Source organism: Hermetia illucens, chromosome 6, assembly GCF_905115235.1.
Source record: "Hermetia illucens chromosome 6, iHerIll2.2.curated.20191125, whole genome shotgun sequence".
In the NCBI taxonomy this organism is placed as follows: Eukaryota; Metazoa; Arthropoda; class Insecta; order Diptera; family Stratiomyidae; genus Hermetia; species Hermetia illucens.
In genome coordinates, this window is record NC_051854.1 from 59,253,649 (window position 1) to 59,271,799 (window position 18,151).

The 18,151-nt window shown below is 41.6% G+C and overlaps 2 protein-coding genes and 1 non-coding gene across 4 annotated transcripts in view; 1 reads left to right on the forward strand and 2 right to left on the reverse strand.

Annotated features, from left to right (window-relative positions):
• The window catches only part of LOC119659830 (tRNA (adenine(58)-N(1))-methyltransferase catalytic subunit TRMT61A), a 30,374-nt gene extending 13,750 nt beyond the window's left edge, over positions 1 to 16,624 (forward strand). The window contains exons 3-4 of one of the 2 annotated variants that reach the window (XM_038068124.1): positions 2,886 to 3,055; positions 16,371 to 16,624. In XM_038068124.1, coding sequence (XP_037924052.1) covers positions 2,886 to 3,055; positions 16,371 to 16,547 — 347 coding nt within the window. In that variant the 3' untranslated portion in view covers positions 16,548 to 16,624. Of the gene's footprint in view, positions 1 to 2,885; positions 3,056 to 16,367 lie in introns of both variants that reach the window. The other variant, XM_038068123.1, reaches the window with a different exon arrangement.
• On the reverse strand, positions 10,866 to 10,990 carry Trnal-caa. The gene is made up of 2 exons: positions 10,953 to 10,990; positions 10,866 to 10,910 (listed from the first exon to the last, which is right to left on the reverse strand). It is a non-coding gene; the product is annotated as a tRNA-Leu (tRNA).
• The window catches only part of LOC119659829 (DNA-dependent protein kinase catalytic subunit-like), a 45,912-nt gene continuing 44,353 nt past the window's right edge, over positions 16,593 to 18,151 (reverse strand). The window contains exons 11-12 of the mRNA XM_038068122.1: positions 16,938 to 17,536; positions 16,593 to 16,882 (exon numbers count right to left, since the gene is read on the reverse strand). Of these exons, the coding sequence (XP_037924050.1) occupies positions 16,702 to 16,882; positions 16,938 to 17,536 (780 nt within the window). The 3' untranslated portion in view covers positions 16,593 to 16,701. The remainder of the gene's footprint in view (positions 16,883 to 16,937; positions 17,537 to 18,151) is intronic.

Consider the following 18,151-nt stretch of genomic DNA (forward strand, 5'->3'; position numbering starts at 1 on the left):
AATGAGCTGCGTGACTCATCGGTACCTTAAGTTCGTGGCTAAATCGAAAGCACAGTGAAATTGATTATTTCCTCACCCAGCTTCTAAGCGAGGATGGAGGTATTGAGTCTTACACACGATAGTGAAGGCACAATTCCCTAACTGTGTATTCCTCATTTTGGTCGTCTTCGACGATGGCGCCAGTCACACATTTTTTTCTCCGATTCGTCAACAGCTTTATGCAGGTGCAGGGAAACTCTTTCCAAGAGATCATGACACTGGCAGATTGAGCCGCCAATAGCGCATTACGTTATGGTTCTTCCTGTTGTGAAGAAGATAGAGCTCGACCTGCGGTTGGCAGAGGGTTCTTTAACTAACAATTTCTCTCCTCTCCCTAGTGAAAGAAGCTCCCTTAGGCAGGAGAAAGAAATGGCTATCTCGAAGTAATATCTCAATCGGTTCCAAGTTAATTCTCTGGTTAGTTGGAAATCCGACGGCCTACCGTTGAAGAAGTCCAACACTGCGTAAACGCATTCACTTACCCTACCTAAAAAAATACTAAATAACGATAGCCCTGTTCTGAGAAAATGCCCTTTTAGGTATACCCGAGTAAGACCTGAAATGATTGCCTACCAGAATTGAGTGATCATTTGTTAGAGCACTCAGAGGTGAGATTTCTTTCGGCGAAGGGAAAAGTAATCCACATACAAAGTTGCTAAGCTCCTCATAGCACTACATTTGCCGAATAGGAGGAGGGTTTTCCGGCCCTAAAAAATCACAGCAGAGAGTTTTTACGTGCGGGCTCTTGACTGAAACAACTGAGCAACGGATGTCAGAATGCGATACTCGCAAATATTACCAGCTCATGTAATTCCCGAAGATGTTGGCTGCGCGGATGAATGGCAAAAGCTTTATCCCTGAACGGTATAGCCCAGATTTTCGAACGAGTCACGGAAGCAGGCAATGCTACTATAACCAAATGCAGTGTCAGGCAGGCAACCCAACTACTATTGGAAAATAATATGGTCCTAGATGTTGATTTAACGGGCAACAATTAGCGTGAGCGTCAAGGAGACGATCCACCGGATTGTCAACTTGTTAGAAACGAAGGTGAGCTCTCCGAGAAGAAAGGATCTACAAAAGAGGCGATTTATTATAGGGCGCAGGTCCTTCCAATGTTACTGCTGCAAACAGAGCCTATATAAACCAGTTCAGCTTAAAATATACGGCATCCCAGATAGAAAACGCAACATCTTACATTTGTTCACTTAGACATCAACCACAAATCTCACGAAACCATCTTCCATTGCCAAGCCATTTACAGAGCATAGAGCGACTATCCGGTAGTTCATGGTTTAGTCTACTCGTTCTCCTGGTCAGTATACCGTACGAATAAGCATTTCCCGGTGAGATTATAAGGGGGTACTCTTTCATCCACATTTGACATGCTATCAAGGATGCTGGCCCGGTAGCCCTCTAGTTATCTGTTACCAGCACTACTAATGGGATAATGAAATGACAATGCTGCAGACCGCATAATTTCGGACCAGAAGCTCAGAGGAAAACCCGGCATCAATGCAAGCATACAAACTGTGAGTCAACCTAAAAGAGGCCATCCGGAACAAAAGAAAGGAAGAGGTACGTAAGGATGCCGAAAAACTGTGAGGATCATGCAGGTAAACTGCCAGTTACCGAGGAGAACTCATGGAAATATGTGGGAGAATTGGCAACGGGCAAAATGTTGCAGAATCGGCACAAAGTTGATGCTGATTCTTAAGCCCATTAAGCTACCTGAAAATCCAAATTTGCTTGTTAGATACAATGAGAAAGTTGGTAAAGCGCCAGTATGAGTTTCCGCGCTCCAATCCACGGTGGATGTACTAGGCCAGAATTCATGCATTCTGGCTGGTGATCGGGTATTGACTGTCAAAAAAACACCGAATTCCGCCAACTGGAGTCGAACTTACGATACGTACATTAAAACAAGGATGCTTGGCCGGCTTGGTCGATAATGTTCTTCCAGAGAGGATTCTCTGGTACGGGACGGATGGGAGCTCCACAAAGTATCCCATCACGGCACGACAACATTACGAGTGTTAACTTTTGCAACGGGAAGCGGTAAAGTCCTGACTGGAAAGCACATGCGATCATTTCTCAGTCAGTATCTAGAATGTGGCTGCTGACAAGAATATTTCCAAATGTCAACGGGCAGAAACACTATCAGAAATTGCGCATAACATATATAGTTCATATCACGTCTATGCTGAGGAAGACGCTCGTAACACTCCGGGTTATTGCCTAATAGCTCTGATGACCTGCAGCAATTCTAGACCACATCAGATGAAGCAATGCTTATAGTGGTGGGCTTAATTCCGACGACATACTTGCGTGAAAATGAGTTTACTGTACGCACTGAATGCAGAAGTGGAGCAAGGTGAAAACCGCAATTGTAAACGTTCAAAAGGAGCGAGCAAGAAGGAAACCGACCGAAAGAGCTCGAAGCTTGGGGACCTGAAACTAAGCCCAAATAATACTTAACTAGTGGTCTGATAGGGCCGGTAGTAACTGGAAACGTTTAGAATATTTATTTATACATATGTTTTGAATAATATACCTCGTCCCTCTGATGAATCGGAAAAGTCTTGCTGGAAAACGCAAAACCTGAACCCAGAAAAAAAAAAGATTTTGGCTGTTCTACATAGGAGGAATGCGCAAGGAGCATAGAGTATAATAAATACATTGGCTACTGGAAATATATAAGAGGAAAAATCTTCTTTTTCTAATTTCTTTCGGGGGTCAAACTATCTAGATAAATTGATCAATAAATTCCGATTTATATAAATTTAAATTGATATCCATCATCAACCTCAAATGAATAATTCCCACTTTTCTTCTATCATTTACAGGCGGTCGATTCTGTTCTTTCTCACCATGCATTGAACAATCGCAAAGGTGCTGTGAGGAGCTCCAAGCTAATGGGTTCATTGAAATCCAGTCAATGGAAATTCTACAGGTTGAAGATATTGTGAAGACTAAAAACATTCCAGTCATGGATTTAGAATATCTCAAGCATAAGGTAATATTCGAAAATAACCAACTAACTGAATTTGCTCTTATCGCAATCGACGCTAACCGCAAACCGCAAAACATTTTAATTTCCCTAAAACGAAACAGATCAGTCATCCGTCTACCGGATTTACTCTTGCTCCACGCACTGAATCCTCGCATTTATCCCCAAAAATATTGTCACCGAAAACAAGATAACCATGAAGATTTACGAATTCCTCACATATGGGCTTTTAAAGTGTCCATTAATACATCCATTAGAGCATAAACGGCTTTCATGGGCTTTTATTTTCCAAAACTTATTACCGAAAAGTGAGCCATTGACAAGACACGCTGCTGACCCCAGGAAGAAGATAAACAGGTTCTTGGATGGAAATATAGATTTAAATTGTATCTTTCCGAAGGCCTGTACGCATATGATATCGCTTAATTCTCGTGCCAATTCAGTGTAATTTTGATAAGAAAGAACACAAAGTTTTTAGGATGAAAAATTGCCTTTGCCAATGTAGAAAGTGGGAGTTTCGTGAGTTTATGTATTAAAATCATGACCCCATGTTGAGACTATCAACTTGAAGCACGGCGATAATATCTGTAATGTGGCACATTTAGATTTGTTTAATTACTTGCATAATTGATTCTGTAATGGGACCATAATAGTTATGGCGTGTGCCATCTTTAAATGTTGATTAATATGATAATTGGTTTGTGCTTCTTAATATGACGTCGTTAAACGCTCTATAACTCAAAAGAAAGAGAAAAATCTAGTGAGACGTGTAGAATATAAAGGAAAATCTCACTGTTTCTGATCTGGTCTTCTTCCTAAGGTTGTCGTCCCTTTGATTGTATCATTGTTTGTTAGTGTGTTGATTCAGTTGGGATATCGGCAGAACAATTAAATTTCTTTATGAAAATGGACGCATTCATCTTCTAAGATGCCACAATACTATCTCGACGCTTTACTTTTCAAAGGTTCGCCTTTAATTATGGTTCCCAGTCTGTATAACTTAATTTCATGTGTGAGTTCTCTAATATATTAACCTCTCCTTCAAGTACCTACAAGTCAGTAAGTCTTTCGGTTTAGATATCCTCCAACTAAAGGGATGAAAAATTAAGTCCTAAAAGCACAGGATTGAAAAGTCCAGAGCTAGCAACTCAGAGTGTCTCAGTAGCATTATCAATATGAATCTACCGGGAATAAGATCAATCAAAGTCAAAAATATGAGGTTATTTTGAGAGAGAATTGATAGGCAACAAAAAACTTAGTTCACTTCCTAAACAAAAATTTAGATCTCCCAGTGTTCGCGCGATGGCCGCGTGGTTAAACGATCTCGTAACCCCAGCTTCGAATCTGGATTATCATCGAGGATGCTTATGTTTGTTTTTGCTTTATACGATTCCTGTTGACTTGTCGGTATTCAGTGTGATAATAATAAAACTGAAACATAGTCTTATCTAAAATAATAACAACAAAGAAGAGATTGTCTAGATCTCATATACTCCACAAAGAAGTGAAACACGAGCCATAGATAAATCAAAGCATAAGTCCCCAGAAAAAAGCGCAATCCATTCTCCCTTGGGAGCAATAGCAAAACTTAAAACATTTGTTAGCATATGCCATATTGGATACGGGTGAGCTAAATAAGTCGTGGTATCGCTCATAGATTTCGTCGTTATGTAGGCTACGGAATCGTCCATCCTCATACAGGGGCCAACAAATGTTCGGAGGATTCTTCTCTCGAACGCGGCCAAGAGTTCGCAATTTTTTTTGTTAAGAACCCAAGTCTCCGAGGAATACATGAGGACTAGCAAGATCATTGTCTTGTACAGTAAGAACTTTGACCCTATGGTGAGACGTTTCGAGCGGAACAGTTTTTGTAAGCTGAAATAGGATCTGTTGGCAGCCAACAACCGTGCCCGGATTTCGTCATCGTAGCTGTTATCAGTTGTGATTTTCGACCCTAGATAGGAAAAATTATCAACGATCTCAAAGTTGTAGTTTAATGTCATTGATGTGCAGCCCAAGATCTCGCACCGCCTGCTCGATCTGGATGAAGGCAGTTTGTATGTTTCGGGTAATTCTTCCCATGACGTCGATATCGTCAGCATAGGCCAGTAGTTGGGTGGACTTAAAGAAGATTGTACTCCTCGCATTTACCTCAGCATCACGGATAACTTTTTCCAGGGCTTAGACCGTTGTTGATGTCAAATGGTCTCAAGAGTGATCTTGCTGCTTTTATCTGGCCAGCCAGGTCAGGGTCAGCCTAGTCAGTCTTATCAATTTCATCGGGATACCGGCGGCTTTAAAGTCGATAAAAAGATGGTGCATATTCCAACAGTTTCTCCATCGCTTGCCTGAAGTGAAGCCTCTTTGGTATGGGCCAATGATGTTGTGTGCGTATGGGGCTATCCGGCATAGCAAGATAGTGGAGAATATCTTATAGATATACTCAGCAACGTGATACCTCTATAATTGCTGCACTGTGTGATATCTCCCTTTTTATGTATGGAACAGATAATGTGTCGTTGCCAGTCGTCAGGCATTGAGTCGCTGTCCCACACCTTGAGCATCAGTTGATAAACCACTTGGTGTAATTGGTCGCCTCCATATTTAACCAATTCGGCTGTAATTCCATTGGCTCCTGGCGACTTATGGTTTTTAAGCCGATGAATTACACGGATTGTTTTTTTTTATGCTTGATGGTGGCACCATTTGTCCATCGTCTTCAGTTGGCGGGACCTTCAATTCGCCGATATTCTGGTTGTTGAGCAGTTCAACAAAATACCCAACCCATTGTTCCAATATGCCCGTTCTGTCGGAAATCAGATTTGCTTCTTTGTCTCGACAGGATGCTCCCTGTACTTTTCGAGCTCACAGACCTGTTGATTCTCCCAAACGTGCCCGCGTTCTTTGAAAATGTAACATTCTTCTGTTCCGTTGCTAGCTTACATTCATCGTCGAATCAGCCGCTCCGACTTTTCTTGCGACTGAAGCCAAGTATGTTGTGGCCGTATCAATGATAACGCCCTTCAGGTGGTTGTGAAGATCATCTGTTGATGCTTCATCTCCAGGGCATCTGTTAGCTGCGGTTATTTCGGCATCCACTTCCCCCTTATATGTGTTACGGAGGGCTGTATTGTGAATGGTTTCAGTATTCACTCTCACCTGATTGTCAGAGGGGATTGTAGGCGGCGTTGTAATTCGAGCCCGGAACATTATGCCAACGAGATAGTGATCCAAGTCTATACTCGCCCCCCTATATATTCTGGCATTCATGAAGGCTGAGTGGTGGCGGCGAGTTTGGTCACATAATCTGGGCTGTAGAATATCACCTCCACCCCAAATTTCGAAAAGTTAAAATCCTTCAATGGCTGGCAACCACTTATCTATACATTCTAATGGGTTTTTCGGATATTCAACTAATTCCAAATCTTTAGTTGGTCACAACGTGTTCAGTAAAACCCCAACTGACCGTATGGCAAACTCTGTGCTCGAACAATATGCACCAAATGCCTAAGCAATGGAAGTTTCATAAAAGTCTACAAATGTTTATCGCAGTTGTTAAAGTTGTGGTCATCCCACAGAATTTTTATTTTACTTCAATGGCACCTCTCACATATTTAGGGTCGTTTCTAATAACCTCAAATAAAGTCCCCAGCGGTCACACTGGGGTGCCTTTCTACTGCACAACTTTTGATTTCATTATTTTCCAGGGCCTTACGCCTGAAGTCAATTTGTAAATAGTTCTATCAAAAGATTATTATACAGTGCAGTGCCACCGGATTATGAACACTTCTAGATGTTTCAGCTTTGCATCTGGTATTAAGTGTTCTCCCAGATGTATCGACCTACTTTACACAAGTGCCGGACACTGTCCCAGGACGTGCATAGAGGTTTCGTCCTCCTCCTCACAAAACCTGCAGGCAGTTTCCGTAGATATCCCTAGCTTCCCTAAGTGATAGTTCAGCCGACAATGACCAGTGAGAATTCCCACTATAATTCGGAGGTTCTTTTTGGTGAGGTTTAAGCAATCCTTTGTACGCATGAGTTCGTATCCCCCAATAAGGACCCTGGACTGCTCCATCCCTGGTAGGCCCGCCCAATATACTTCCCTCAACCTTTTCTCTTCGTTTCTTAGATTCATAGCCATGAAACCGTTTCCGATTCCACAGAAGGGTTCTGGCCCGTGTAAAGGCATCCCTCCTCCCTTCTTGGCTAGTTCATCCGCTGCCTCATTGCCTTCCAACCCAGCATGGCCTGGAACCCAAAGTATCCAGACCTTGTTGGACGAGCCGAGTGTATTCAGTCTCTCAAGGCATTCCCATACCAGTTTAGAGTTCACCTGGTCGGACCTAAGTGCCTTGATCGCTGCTTGGCTATCGGTGAGAATAGCTATGTTCTGCCCCCTGTAGTTCCTTTGCAGATTAAAGGAGGCACATTTGTCTATGGCGTAAATTTCCGCCTGGAATATGCTAGTGTACCTGCCCATTGGCTCAAAGTACATTTTCCTTGGACCAATGACACCGGCACCCGCCCACTCTGCTGTGAGGGATCCGTCAGTGTACCAAGTAATCAGTTGCTGGTTTAAGCCGTATGTCACAACCACGCTCTCCCAGTTTGCCTTGTTACTCCAACGTGTTTCAAACTTCTTATCGAAGTGAAACCTCGTTGTCATGTTGTCCCCCGGTATCAGTAATTCGGGATACCGCCTAGAAAGAATATCAATCTTCCTTCGATTTAGGCAACTCCCCGCCTCACTCATACTACCGGCCATCCTGAATATTGATCTCCTTGCCTGCATCTGTATGTGCAGATGTAGAGGGGTTAATCCCAGAAGGACCTCCAGGGATGCCGTTGGATATGTCCTCATTGCCCCACTGATACACACGCAAGCCAGCCTTTGGAGCTTATGTAATTCCCTGGCTTGTGTGCTGAGTTGAGTTCTTTCTGCCCAAATTACCGCTCCATAGGTAATCATTGGCCTTACTATTGCAGTATATATCCAAAGTAGTATCTTCGGGCTGCAACCCCATTTTTTTCCTGCTATGGATCTGCAAGTCATCAGAGCCCTCGTGGCTTTCCGGCATGTGTCTTGCAGAGTAATTTTTGGTCTAGCGTGATTCCCAAATATTTGACCTCTGTTTCTCGTTTCACCTCCATATCATGTAATGTTATGGCTTTCAGGTGATCCAGCTTACGCCTCCTAGTGAATGGTACTATGGTGGTTTTGGTTGGGTTGATCCGCAGTCCCACCTTCCTGCACCAGGTACTAGTAACCCTTAATCCAGTTTGGATTCTATCACATAGGGTATCTTCATATTTGCCCCTACAGATTAGAACAATGTCGTCCGCAGTAGCCCTGGACTTGTATTCCAGTATTAGTTAACACGTCCAGGAGTTCATCCACTGCCATACTCCGCATCAGCGGCGATAGTACCCCACCCTGTGGGCAGCCTTGATTGGTGTTCATGATAATAGAATCTGTACCTGTTTGTACCTCTATTTGTCTGCTTTCTAGTATTTTGCCCATCCAGAGTGCCAGGGTGTTTCCCACTCCATTGCGGCTCATTGCATCCTGTATCTCTGTGTGCGATGTGTTGTCGAATGCTCCTTCGATATCCAAAAACGGGCACAGTGCAATTTCTTTTGTTTCTATGGTGTCCCGTAGTACCTCTGTCAGCTGATACAGAGCAGTTTCAGTTGACCATCCTGCCCGGTAAGCGTGTTGACAGTGATGTAGGGGATTACGCTTTAGAACGTTAGTTCTAATATAGTTGACTATGACCTTCTCCACCGTTTTGAGTATGAACGATGTTAGGCAGATTGGTCTGAAACATTTAGGGTGAAAAGGATCCTTTTTACCCGCTTTCGGAATAAAGACCACTTTTGCCCGTCTCCAGGCCCTTAGTATGTAACCCAGTGCTATGCTCCCCCTTACCACCCTCAGAAGAGACTCTAAGATAATTCCTAGGCCTCTCTGAATAAGTGCTGGGAAAATGCCATCTACTCCGGGAGATTTTATTGGTTTAAAAGTTCCCACTGCCCATCTTAGCCTAGCTTCTGAGCATACCTCTTTTGCTAGTTTCCAGCTCTCTTTCCTTCCCCCTTTATTTGTTGTTGGGGTGTCAGGCAGATTGTTGTCGCCTGCCGCCGAGGGGTAGGACCCCGGGAAATGAGTTCTGAGAAGCAGGTGTACCCTGTCCTCCTCATTCTCGGTGAATGTCCCATCTTCCTTTTTCAAGCAGACAGGATATTCCCCCGTCTTTGGCTACAGCCTTGTACAGCCTGGTTGCTTCTGTGATCTGTTCAATCCCTTCACAGAATTCCCTAAAGCTGTTCCGTTTCGCTTCCCTGATCCCGTTGCTATACGCAGTCAGTGTATTTTTATACCTCCGCCAGTCCCCGGTTTGTTTTGCCCGGTTAAAGAGTTTTCGTGCCTCTGTTCTCATTCTGGCTAGGTTCTTCTTTCACCATGGTACATCCCTTGATGACTTGACTGTCTTGGCCGGACAGCTGGTCTCATATACGTCAATGACGATTGTGTTGAGGTTTTCCACCACCGTTTCTAATTCCAGTTCCTGATGTCACCGCCCCCTTGAAATGGGCCATTTTAATATATCTATTTTTATCTAAAAGTTATTAATAATTTTTCCATCCTACTTTCAATTCTGCGCGGCATCCTTTGAACACAAGCCCAGACATACTTCGTAAATATTTCGCGTTAAAACTTTCTTTGTAGAGTGTTGCCTCTCATAAGCCTTTTGTGCTGAAACATTGCGACCATTTTCAATTACAATGATGTGAGGAGACTTGAGTGGGCAAGGAAGAGCGGCCATATGCGAAGTGGACAGAAACGCCTTGACAGATTTCACAACATGGCATGATATTTGCTTTGCATAAAGATTTTAGAATATCCATTTGCTTCCATTCGCTGTTTAAATGGAAGACGACCTCTTTTAAGACTTTTCAATATTGGTTTTTGGTGCCTCCCACAAAGTGGAAGGGTCCAGAACTTTTGGTCACTATCACTCCCCGTACCATCACTGAATGAAAGTGTTTAACAGTTATTTGAACGCAGGAAGGATGGTACTTTTCCCTTGATCGTCGTCAAACGGAAACACACTGGTCTTACTTACTTTTCTTTCAATTCCTACCTTTTCCCAGTCAGCTGCAGTGAAGGTTTTGTATTGCTTTGCGAAATTCAAGCGGATCTATTTCATCGTCTGTTATGTATGAATTTTGCCCTTTTTATGGGACGATATGATTTCAGACCAGTTTCAGCACATCGACACTTCAACGTTCTAATGGACAAAAAACCCCACTAGTCTCCAATTTTTGTTTCGGCCTTCTTAAAAGTTGCTTTGCGGTTCTCCAACAATTTTCTAATCACAATCCAGTGTATTCTCGGTGCGATTTTCCGTTGGGTCTTACAGTTCGATCGCAGACTTGGTAGCTCTTTCCTTCATGGATATTTTTAGCATATGTAGAAACTGTACTCACACTTAATCCTTCTAGTTGGACTATTTCTCGGTAATTATGACGTTTTGATTGAAATTGATAATTTGATTGAAATGCAAGCAGGACCCTTTTTGGTTGCTGGAATATTATCTCTCTTAATCTCAATGATGTCAAACGTTTTCACAGTCAAAATCGCCTGTCGCAAAAAGAGCTTCGAGTTGAGTCAACTTTTTAAAAAGCAAGAATATAGGCCTTTTAATATCATTGGGCGGAATCGAAAAACATCTAAAAGAGTGCGCACTATACAGATGAAGTGGGAAAACGTGTATACTTGCCAAAGCTAATAAAAATTTCAAAAAGATTTTGTCAGAAGTGGGATTCGAACCCACGCCCTCAGAGAGGACCAGAACGCCCAGTTTCAGATTCGAACCGGAGTCCGAACAAGATTACTCTTGAGTCTGGCGCCTTAGACCGCTCGGCCATCCTGACATATGAGGTGATGATGACTATTGGTGTACACATCATGCAAATAGTTTTATTACAGTAAAAATATTTTTAGAATAGACCAGATAAAACACATCTATTTACTTTTGAATGAAATTCTGCATGGCACTCTCCGCTCATCGATACTAAAACGGGGTTCATTGCAAGAAAGTAATTAAACTGAAGTCCAATGAAGGGTATTACGGTATGTTTGCATTGACAGAATTCATGTCCGAACAAATGCCGCTGCCGCTGACTGAACGTTTTTTCAATGTGACACCACAGCTCCCGTTGTGTTTTCGTGCATTCCAATTTATTCCGAAAAATATTTTTCGACATTCGAATTTTGAAACTTTTATTAAATTTCTTAATGCCCCGGAATATTCCGCTGAAGAAAACAGCAAGTGGCTGCCGAAATGCGTATTTGGAAAATAAACGAAAATCATTGACAAAAAGGAAATTAGAATCTGTTTATTTGTTTGGACGTCCAATGAATGTTTTGCAAACGCAGATTTCAGAAATTTGCTAAACAAATGAATGTGAATATTATGTATATGTGCATTATTTTTTGATGATCGGCGATTCATTTTGTGAGTAAATACGTTGATTGCAAATAATAGAAGTGGTAAAATCTTTCAAATTGTCGAGAGAGAGAAAAATACGGAGATTCTACAATAAGCAACTTTGGAAAGATGCTTTTCACTCATTGCAAATTTTTCAATAATAGTAGAATTTGCCGCGAATTTATCGTTCGTGATATAAATTTACGTGCCTTAAAATTGCACGGGCGCTTCCCATACATATAAAGGCAGGATATAAACATTTTTTTCGGCGAATATAGTCATGTGGAATATGAAACGAAAGGTCTCAATCAATTCTTTCCGAATCTGTAATTAGTTTTGACGTGAATTGTAAAGTGCGCGAATAAGGAGTCAAAATGTGCACATTTAAAGTAAGACAGGACTCATTTACGAAAACTACCCAAACCAAAATTCGAAAAAAAGTCAGGAAGGTGCGCTTAGATGAAATCCCATGAAGTCCCATTCCGATATCTGCTCAAATAAACTTACTAATATATAGTATACTACCAACTCCTAGGAATATAGAAATGTTGCATCAGCAAAGTTATAGCAGTTCAAATTTATCAATTTCGTGCGAATTAACAGCATCCTAGGCCATACAAATAAGATGCTGACGTCATAATTAACGACAATAATTGACATTCGAATGAAATATTAAAATTCCTCATGAACAATCTACTTTTCCCTAGCCTTTTTTTGTATCTGTTGTAGATTAAATTCTTTACATTTGCTAATAATAATAGACTCAGTCTGCAGCGTATGTGGTTGACTATTATCAATACAGGGCTTTCGATCAAATGATTTATTTAAATCGATTTCTAAAAACTAGAACGCAATGGAATTTTTAACTATGTGACACGGAGCTGTCATGCACTGGTCGCTCGTCAGATCTTCTTCTTTTTCTTCAGCTTTTGTCCCGTTCACACGCGGGGTCGGCTCTTCGTGATTGGTTTCGCCATTTTATTTTATAAAATGCCTGATCTGAATGCAATTTCGAGGCTTTTAAATGCCCATCCAGCGTATCAAGCTACCGTTGTTTCGGCCGGCCTATTCATCGCTTACCATTGACTTCGATGTTCAGAGCATTCTTGGTAAGTGAATTCTCGTTAACGCGAATTACGTGATGATCATACCATCGAAGACGCTTTCCTCGGAGTTTCTCCACGATCGGTGCAACCCCATATCGATCGCGGATATCCTCATTTCGGATGGAATCAAAACGTGTCACGCCATCAGTCCAAAGCAACATCTTCATCATTACCGCAAGACGCCGTTAATTGTCTTCTATAGTCGGCCAACACTCACAACACGACGGACGACATTGGGGTAAATTTTAGATTTGAGACGTTCGCTGATACGTCTATCACAAAGAACACCAGTTGTGGAGTGCCACTTCATCCAGGTCGCATTAATACGTGAAACAATTTCATTACGCAGTTCTCCATTGACGGATAGCATTGACCCAAGATATTTAATTCGCTCTGTTTTGGGCAGGTTACTACAGCTGACAATACTGAGTAATTTAAATATCTCGAGTCAATGCTATCACCCAATAGAGAACTGCCGTATGCTCCTCACAAAGGGAAACACAAAACCTGTTATATCTGAAGCGTCAAGCGTCCGGTTTCCCGACTTGTTTATTTTGATTATATATTATTTATGCCATTATATATTATTACTTCTATTACAAGTGTTATTGGCCACGCCTGTTTGCAATGTTTGCCTGGCATCCTTCCTGAGTAATAGCACAAAAAAAAATATAAATATGCACCTTATCTCAAACGATAAAAGTCATAGTCAGAAACTGCATAGCAATGCGGTCAGTCACAACGCAGTGATCGCAAAGGAATATCCGCAAGGATTTCGAAGTGTAAATGTATAATGCCGCCTACAAAAAGTAAAAGAAAACACACATCCACAGATTTTAGGCAAGTTGCGATTAATTTATGGACTTGAACATTATGGGAAACAGCTTAAACTCAAAAAAAATCGAAGTCAACATTCTAAAATATCGTGGAAAATTATAAAGAAACGAGAACAGTGGAATATAAATAAGGACAGGGCGCGGTTGTAAGTTATCTGAAAAGGACAAAAGAGTGATAGTGAGTGCAATACGCAAAACCTAAGAACAAGTGTAATAGAACTAAGAGAAGAATTTTTCCAAAAGCATAATGAAGACGTTAGCACTAGGGCGGTGCAAAGAACTGTAAACAAACGCGGGTATTCCTCTAAGATAGCTAGGAAAAAGCCTATTATCAGTAGAGCTAAAAAACTTTGCAGAAAATAATTTACTTTTCTGCACAAACACGAGGGCACATCGTTCTGGAAACAAGTTGTGTTTACAGATGAAAGTCAGTACAAGATATTTGGTCACGATGGTGCACAAGTTTGGTGGAATAAGGGTACTGCATAAGAGACGAAGAATTTACGGAGCACCGTGAAACACGGCGGAGATAATGTGCTTCTTTGGGGGAGTATGAGTTGGTCAGGGGTCAGTAATTTAGTGTTTATTGATGGTAAAATGGACCAGCATGTATTCCAAAATATTTTGAAAAACAATTTACAGGAATCTGTCAATAAAAAGGGTTTGGGTCCCAATTACATTTTATAGCAGGACAATGGCCCCAAACATACAGCTCGTATTGCACGTGAGTGGTTACTGTATAATGTTCCAAAGCAACTGCATTCCCCAAAGCAGAGTCCAGACGTAAATCCAATCGATCACTTGTGGATTTACCACGAAAAGCAGTTACACAAACATCATATTCGTTCAAAGAGTTCTCTAAAGAAGGCCCTACAGGATGAATTAAATACTATACCTCCAAGTTTTACACAGAAGCTTGTGTCATCGTGGGTGCAAGCAGTCCTGGAAACCAAAGGGGGCCCAACCAAATATTGATATTTAACCAATAGACAAATATCTCAGAATAACAATAGTCGTACTCTCTACTAATTTTTACCAAAACTGTAAGGAACTGTAAATGAATACAAAGTTTATTTGAGTTGTCTATTTGTTCTGTTTCTGGAGTTCGTGAAAGTACCATCCGGTTTTCTAAAAGAGTCGAACTTGACCAAATCATCCTTATTAAGTACTCTGCACAGCCTGGAAGTCTCTCCGTCACCTTCCAATTCCTCACAGTATGCTCTAAAAGAGTCTCGTTTCGAACGTTTTACGAGCCTCTTATATTCACACTGTCAATTCCGGAAATTTAGCCAGTCTCCATCTTTACTGCTTTTGCCAGCGCGATTTAGAAGCCGTCTGGTTGATTTCCTGAGTCTCTGCAGTTCTCGGTTCCACCATGGAATCAATTTACCACGTTGGCCTCGGTAAATAGGACAAACCTCTTCAAAGCACTCTAAAAGTGTACGATTCACAGTTTTCAACTGATCTTCTATCGCCAAAGGAGTCATTAGCCACCTAGGGAGCTCAACTCCAAGAAGTTCATTAAACATTGCCCAATCTGTGTTCCTAGGATTTCGTCTTTGTATTACAGACTGTTCGCCTGCAATAGTCAAACTAAATTCTAAGTAACGGTGATCTGAGAGTGAGACTTCATCCAGCACTCGCCAGTTTCTAATCAACTTTGAAGTGCAGATTGTTAGGTCAATTACTTCATTTCTTCTTGGCCCCACGAACGTAAGGGGCGAACCCTACGTTCGCGGTCATCAGACCAGCTGAAGTAATGAAATCAAACAGCTTTCCTCCTCTAGGATTGCAATTGCTACTGCTCCAACAAATATGCTAAGCGTTCGCATCACTACCTATTGAAAGTTCAAGGCCATTCGATTCTGCATACACTACCAGCTCCCTTAGTTCATGCGTCGGCGGAGGGCACAAAGAATCATAGGGTAAGTAAGCAGAGGCAACTATGACGTTTCTCATCTTACCATTAACGTGGTATTGTAAGTTGGCCGCAACAAGGTTCTGGGAACAGAATTGTCTCAGCATGGTTGCCCCTAAAACAATTTTGACATAAGAAAGCAGACCCTCGGTCTCGAGGATCTTTCATCAAAGAAGATCCTAGTTCCGTTGATTGATCCAATACCACAGATTCTGTTAAAATGAACACATTGCTCTTGAACCAAAAATATATAAGGATAGTCCTGCAACTTTGTTAGCCCTGCCGCCAGTAGATAGGAAGAAGCTTTGGCATGCTGCAGGTTAATTTGACTAACTCTTATGTTTGAAGCCATAAGTGCAGTCTAATATGAAAACCGCCGCGAACTGAAAAGTCTGCTGCATTCAGTGTGGATCTTACCAGGGTTACCAACTTGTCCTTCCGTCGAAAGTTCCGTTTTGTTGCGTCCGATTTCTCTGGATATCACCACACTTGGTGGTGTAGTAACGCCCATGTCCTCATTCCCAAAAAACTTCCCCTTCTTTCGCAGTACCGTCCGTTGTCGTCGGCTAGGAGCCCTACCAGGTTCACGATGTCCGGGCTGCATGGATCTGTTTTCACATACCGGCGTTAGACCAGTTGCGTCCACATTACCAGCTTCCCTTTCTTCCGTTTTTCCGGATACAGGCGAAGAAGGTTCTGATCGGCACGCCTGTAGTCCCTTCTCCTTTGCGGCTAAAGTTTCCTTCTGCCGACGCCTAGACAAAACCATCACTCGTTTTTAGAGATTTTTAACTAATTTCAAAATGTTATCGACATCTAAGCATTTCAGGTGGCGTCATAATGTTGGAAATCAATTCAACATTCCTTTATGACAACTTTATTGTAAGCGGGTCAATAGTTTAAGGTCGCTTCTGGCTCCGTCAAAATTTAAATCGAATTGAATCTTTCTTTCTCTTCCAGAAGCCAACGCAGCCAGCAGAGAATAACGAGGTAAAAGACAATAGTGACTCGAAGAAAGAAACGAACGCCAAACAAGAGCGTGAAATAAAAAAATACTTGACATCATCTGCACCACCGACAATGCCTGGCCATACAGGTTACTTGACATTTGCCACGCTACCGCCCATCTATGCTAGATAATAAGCATAAAAGTTCAAATTTTACAACAGCAAATATAAACGACCATTTCTGAAAAACAAAACTAAACTATGTTTATTTTATAACAAATTTCACCTTCATAGCGGTTAACATTTCTGTTCTGTTCAATGCCTTATAGGTAATAGAAATTTGAAAATTAAAGCCACGGTAAGAAACCTTCATACGCGATGCCTAACACTGCGGGATCAGTTGCCAAGTCTATAAGACATTTCACCTGCTGTTCTACAGTTAAATTTTGCTCTGGCAAACGAGCTCTTATGTTGAACTGTTGATCTCCTCTAAGTATCTTCACGTATCCTTCCAAATAATCGGGGTGTCTGGACAAAAATGTATTTAATTCCTAAAATTACTTTAGAAAGTCAAAATAAATACCTGCCAATAACACCTGCCCTCAATTCTTTTTCCATCAAATGCATCGGATTATAACCCAACAATTTCTGCTCAGCGACTTCGATCCGATCCCGCGGCTCCCAATTCTCATCGGATGAATCAGACCCACCGCCAATATTTCCAATTCGTGTCGAACTGACCCAATTAACTGTAGGTTCTCGTACAAACACCTCCATGCAAGCCATCAAAATTCTCCTTGAATTTCGGAACACTCGAAGGGCATGACCCATGCACTTTGAGATTACACCCGATGTACCCATTGGATTCATGGTGCCAACCATGTGAGGTGTAAGACGAAACGGAATTAATTCTGGCACCGGCAAATTTCGAACACCGCAACCGAATGTGCAACCAAAATCGATTCCAGTTAGTGTTGCATCTTTAGTGCTTATAAGAATGTTTAAGATGTGACGATCACCGATTCCTAAAATCCAGTTGCTGATACTCATCGCAACCATGCTTGTCGCAAAGTTATTTCGAAGGACGTAGAAACTGTCGGGTGATACGGACATGTCGACCAAGCCGAGTTTGATAATTTCCAAGTTGATAATGTTTTCCAGGTTTCTGAAGTTTGCGACTATCTGTAAAGAGCAATATGAGCATATTTTTATAAGGAAAAGAATTTCATTATTACATTCAACCTTTCTCAACTTACGTAATACAAGTTAAAAGTAATTTCTAGGCAATATCCTAATTACAAAGTAAATTCATGTCAAAGTCATATTTCAATCTGGAGTGTATAACAAACAAAGGCAATCGCCTTCGAAAATTCACTTGTTTCAGCAATTACCAAACTACCAATCCATCGACCAGAACTGGTTGACTGAAGCTATCAAAAACAAACAAAATCCTGTAACTAAATGAATTCAAAATGAGAATACCGATATGTCTAATTATCGGCCGCTGGTCTTTACGAAAGCACGTGCGTACAATGAAAGTTTACACTGGAAAGTCAATATATAGAATTTCCGATGGGGAAGGCGAGACCACCTCTTACATCATACTCAGTCGCATTTTCTCGATAGAGTATATAATCTAACGAATAACAAATTCGGAAAAGGGATTTGAACAGGTACACCTAGTGATACAGTAAGCCAATAGGCTGCAATATGCTGCCACAAAACCGATTCTCCACAAGCTGCAATGCAAGGGCTCGGACGCCAAACAGTCTCTGCAAGCAGCGAAACAGCAATGCC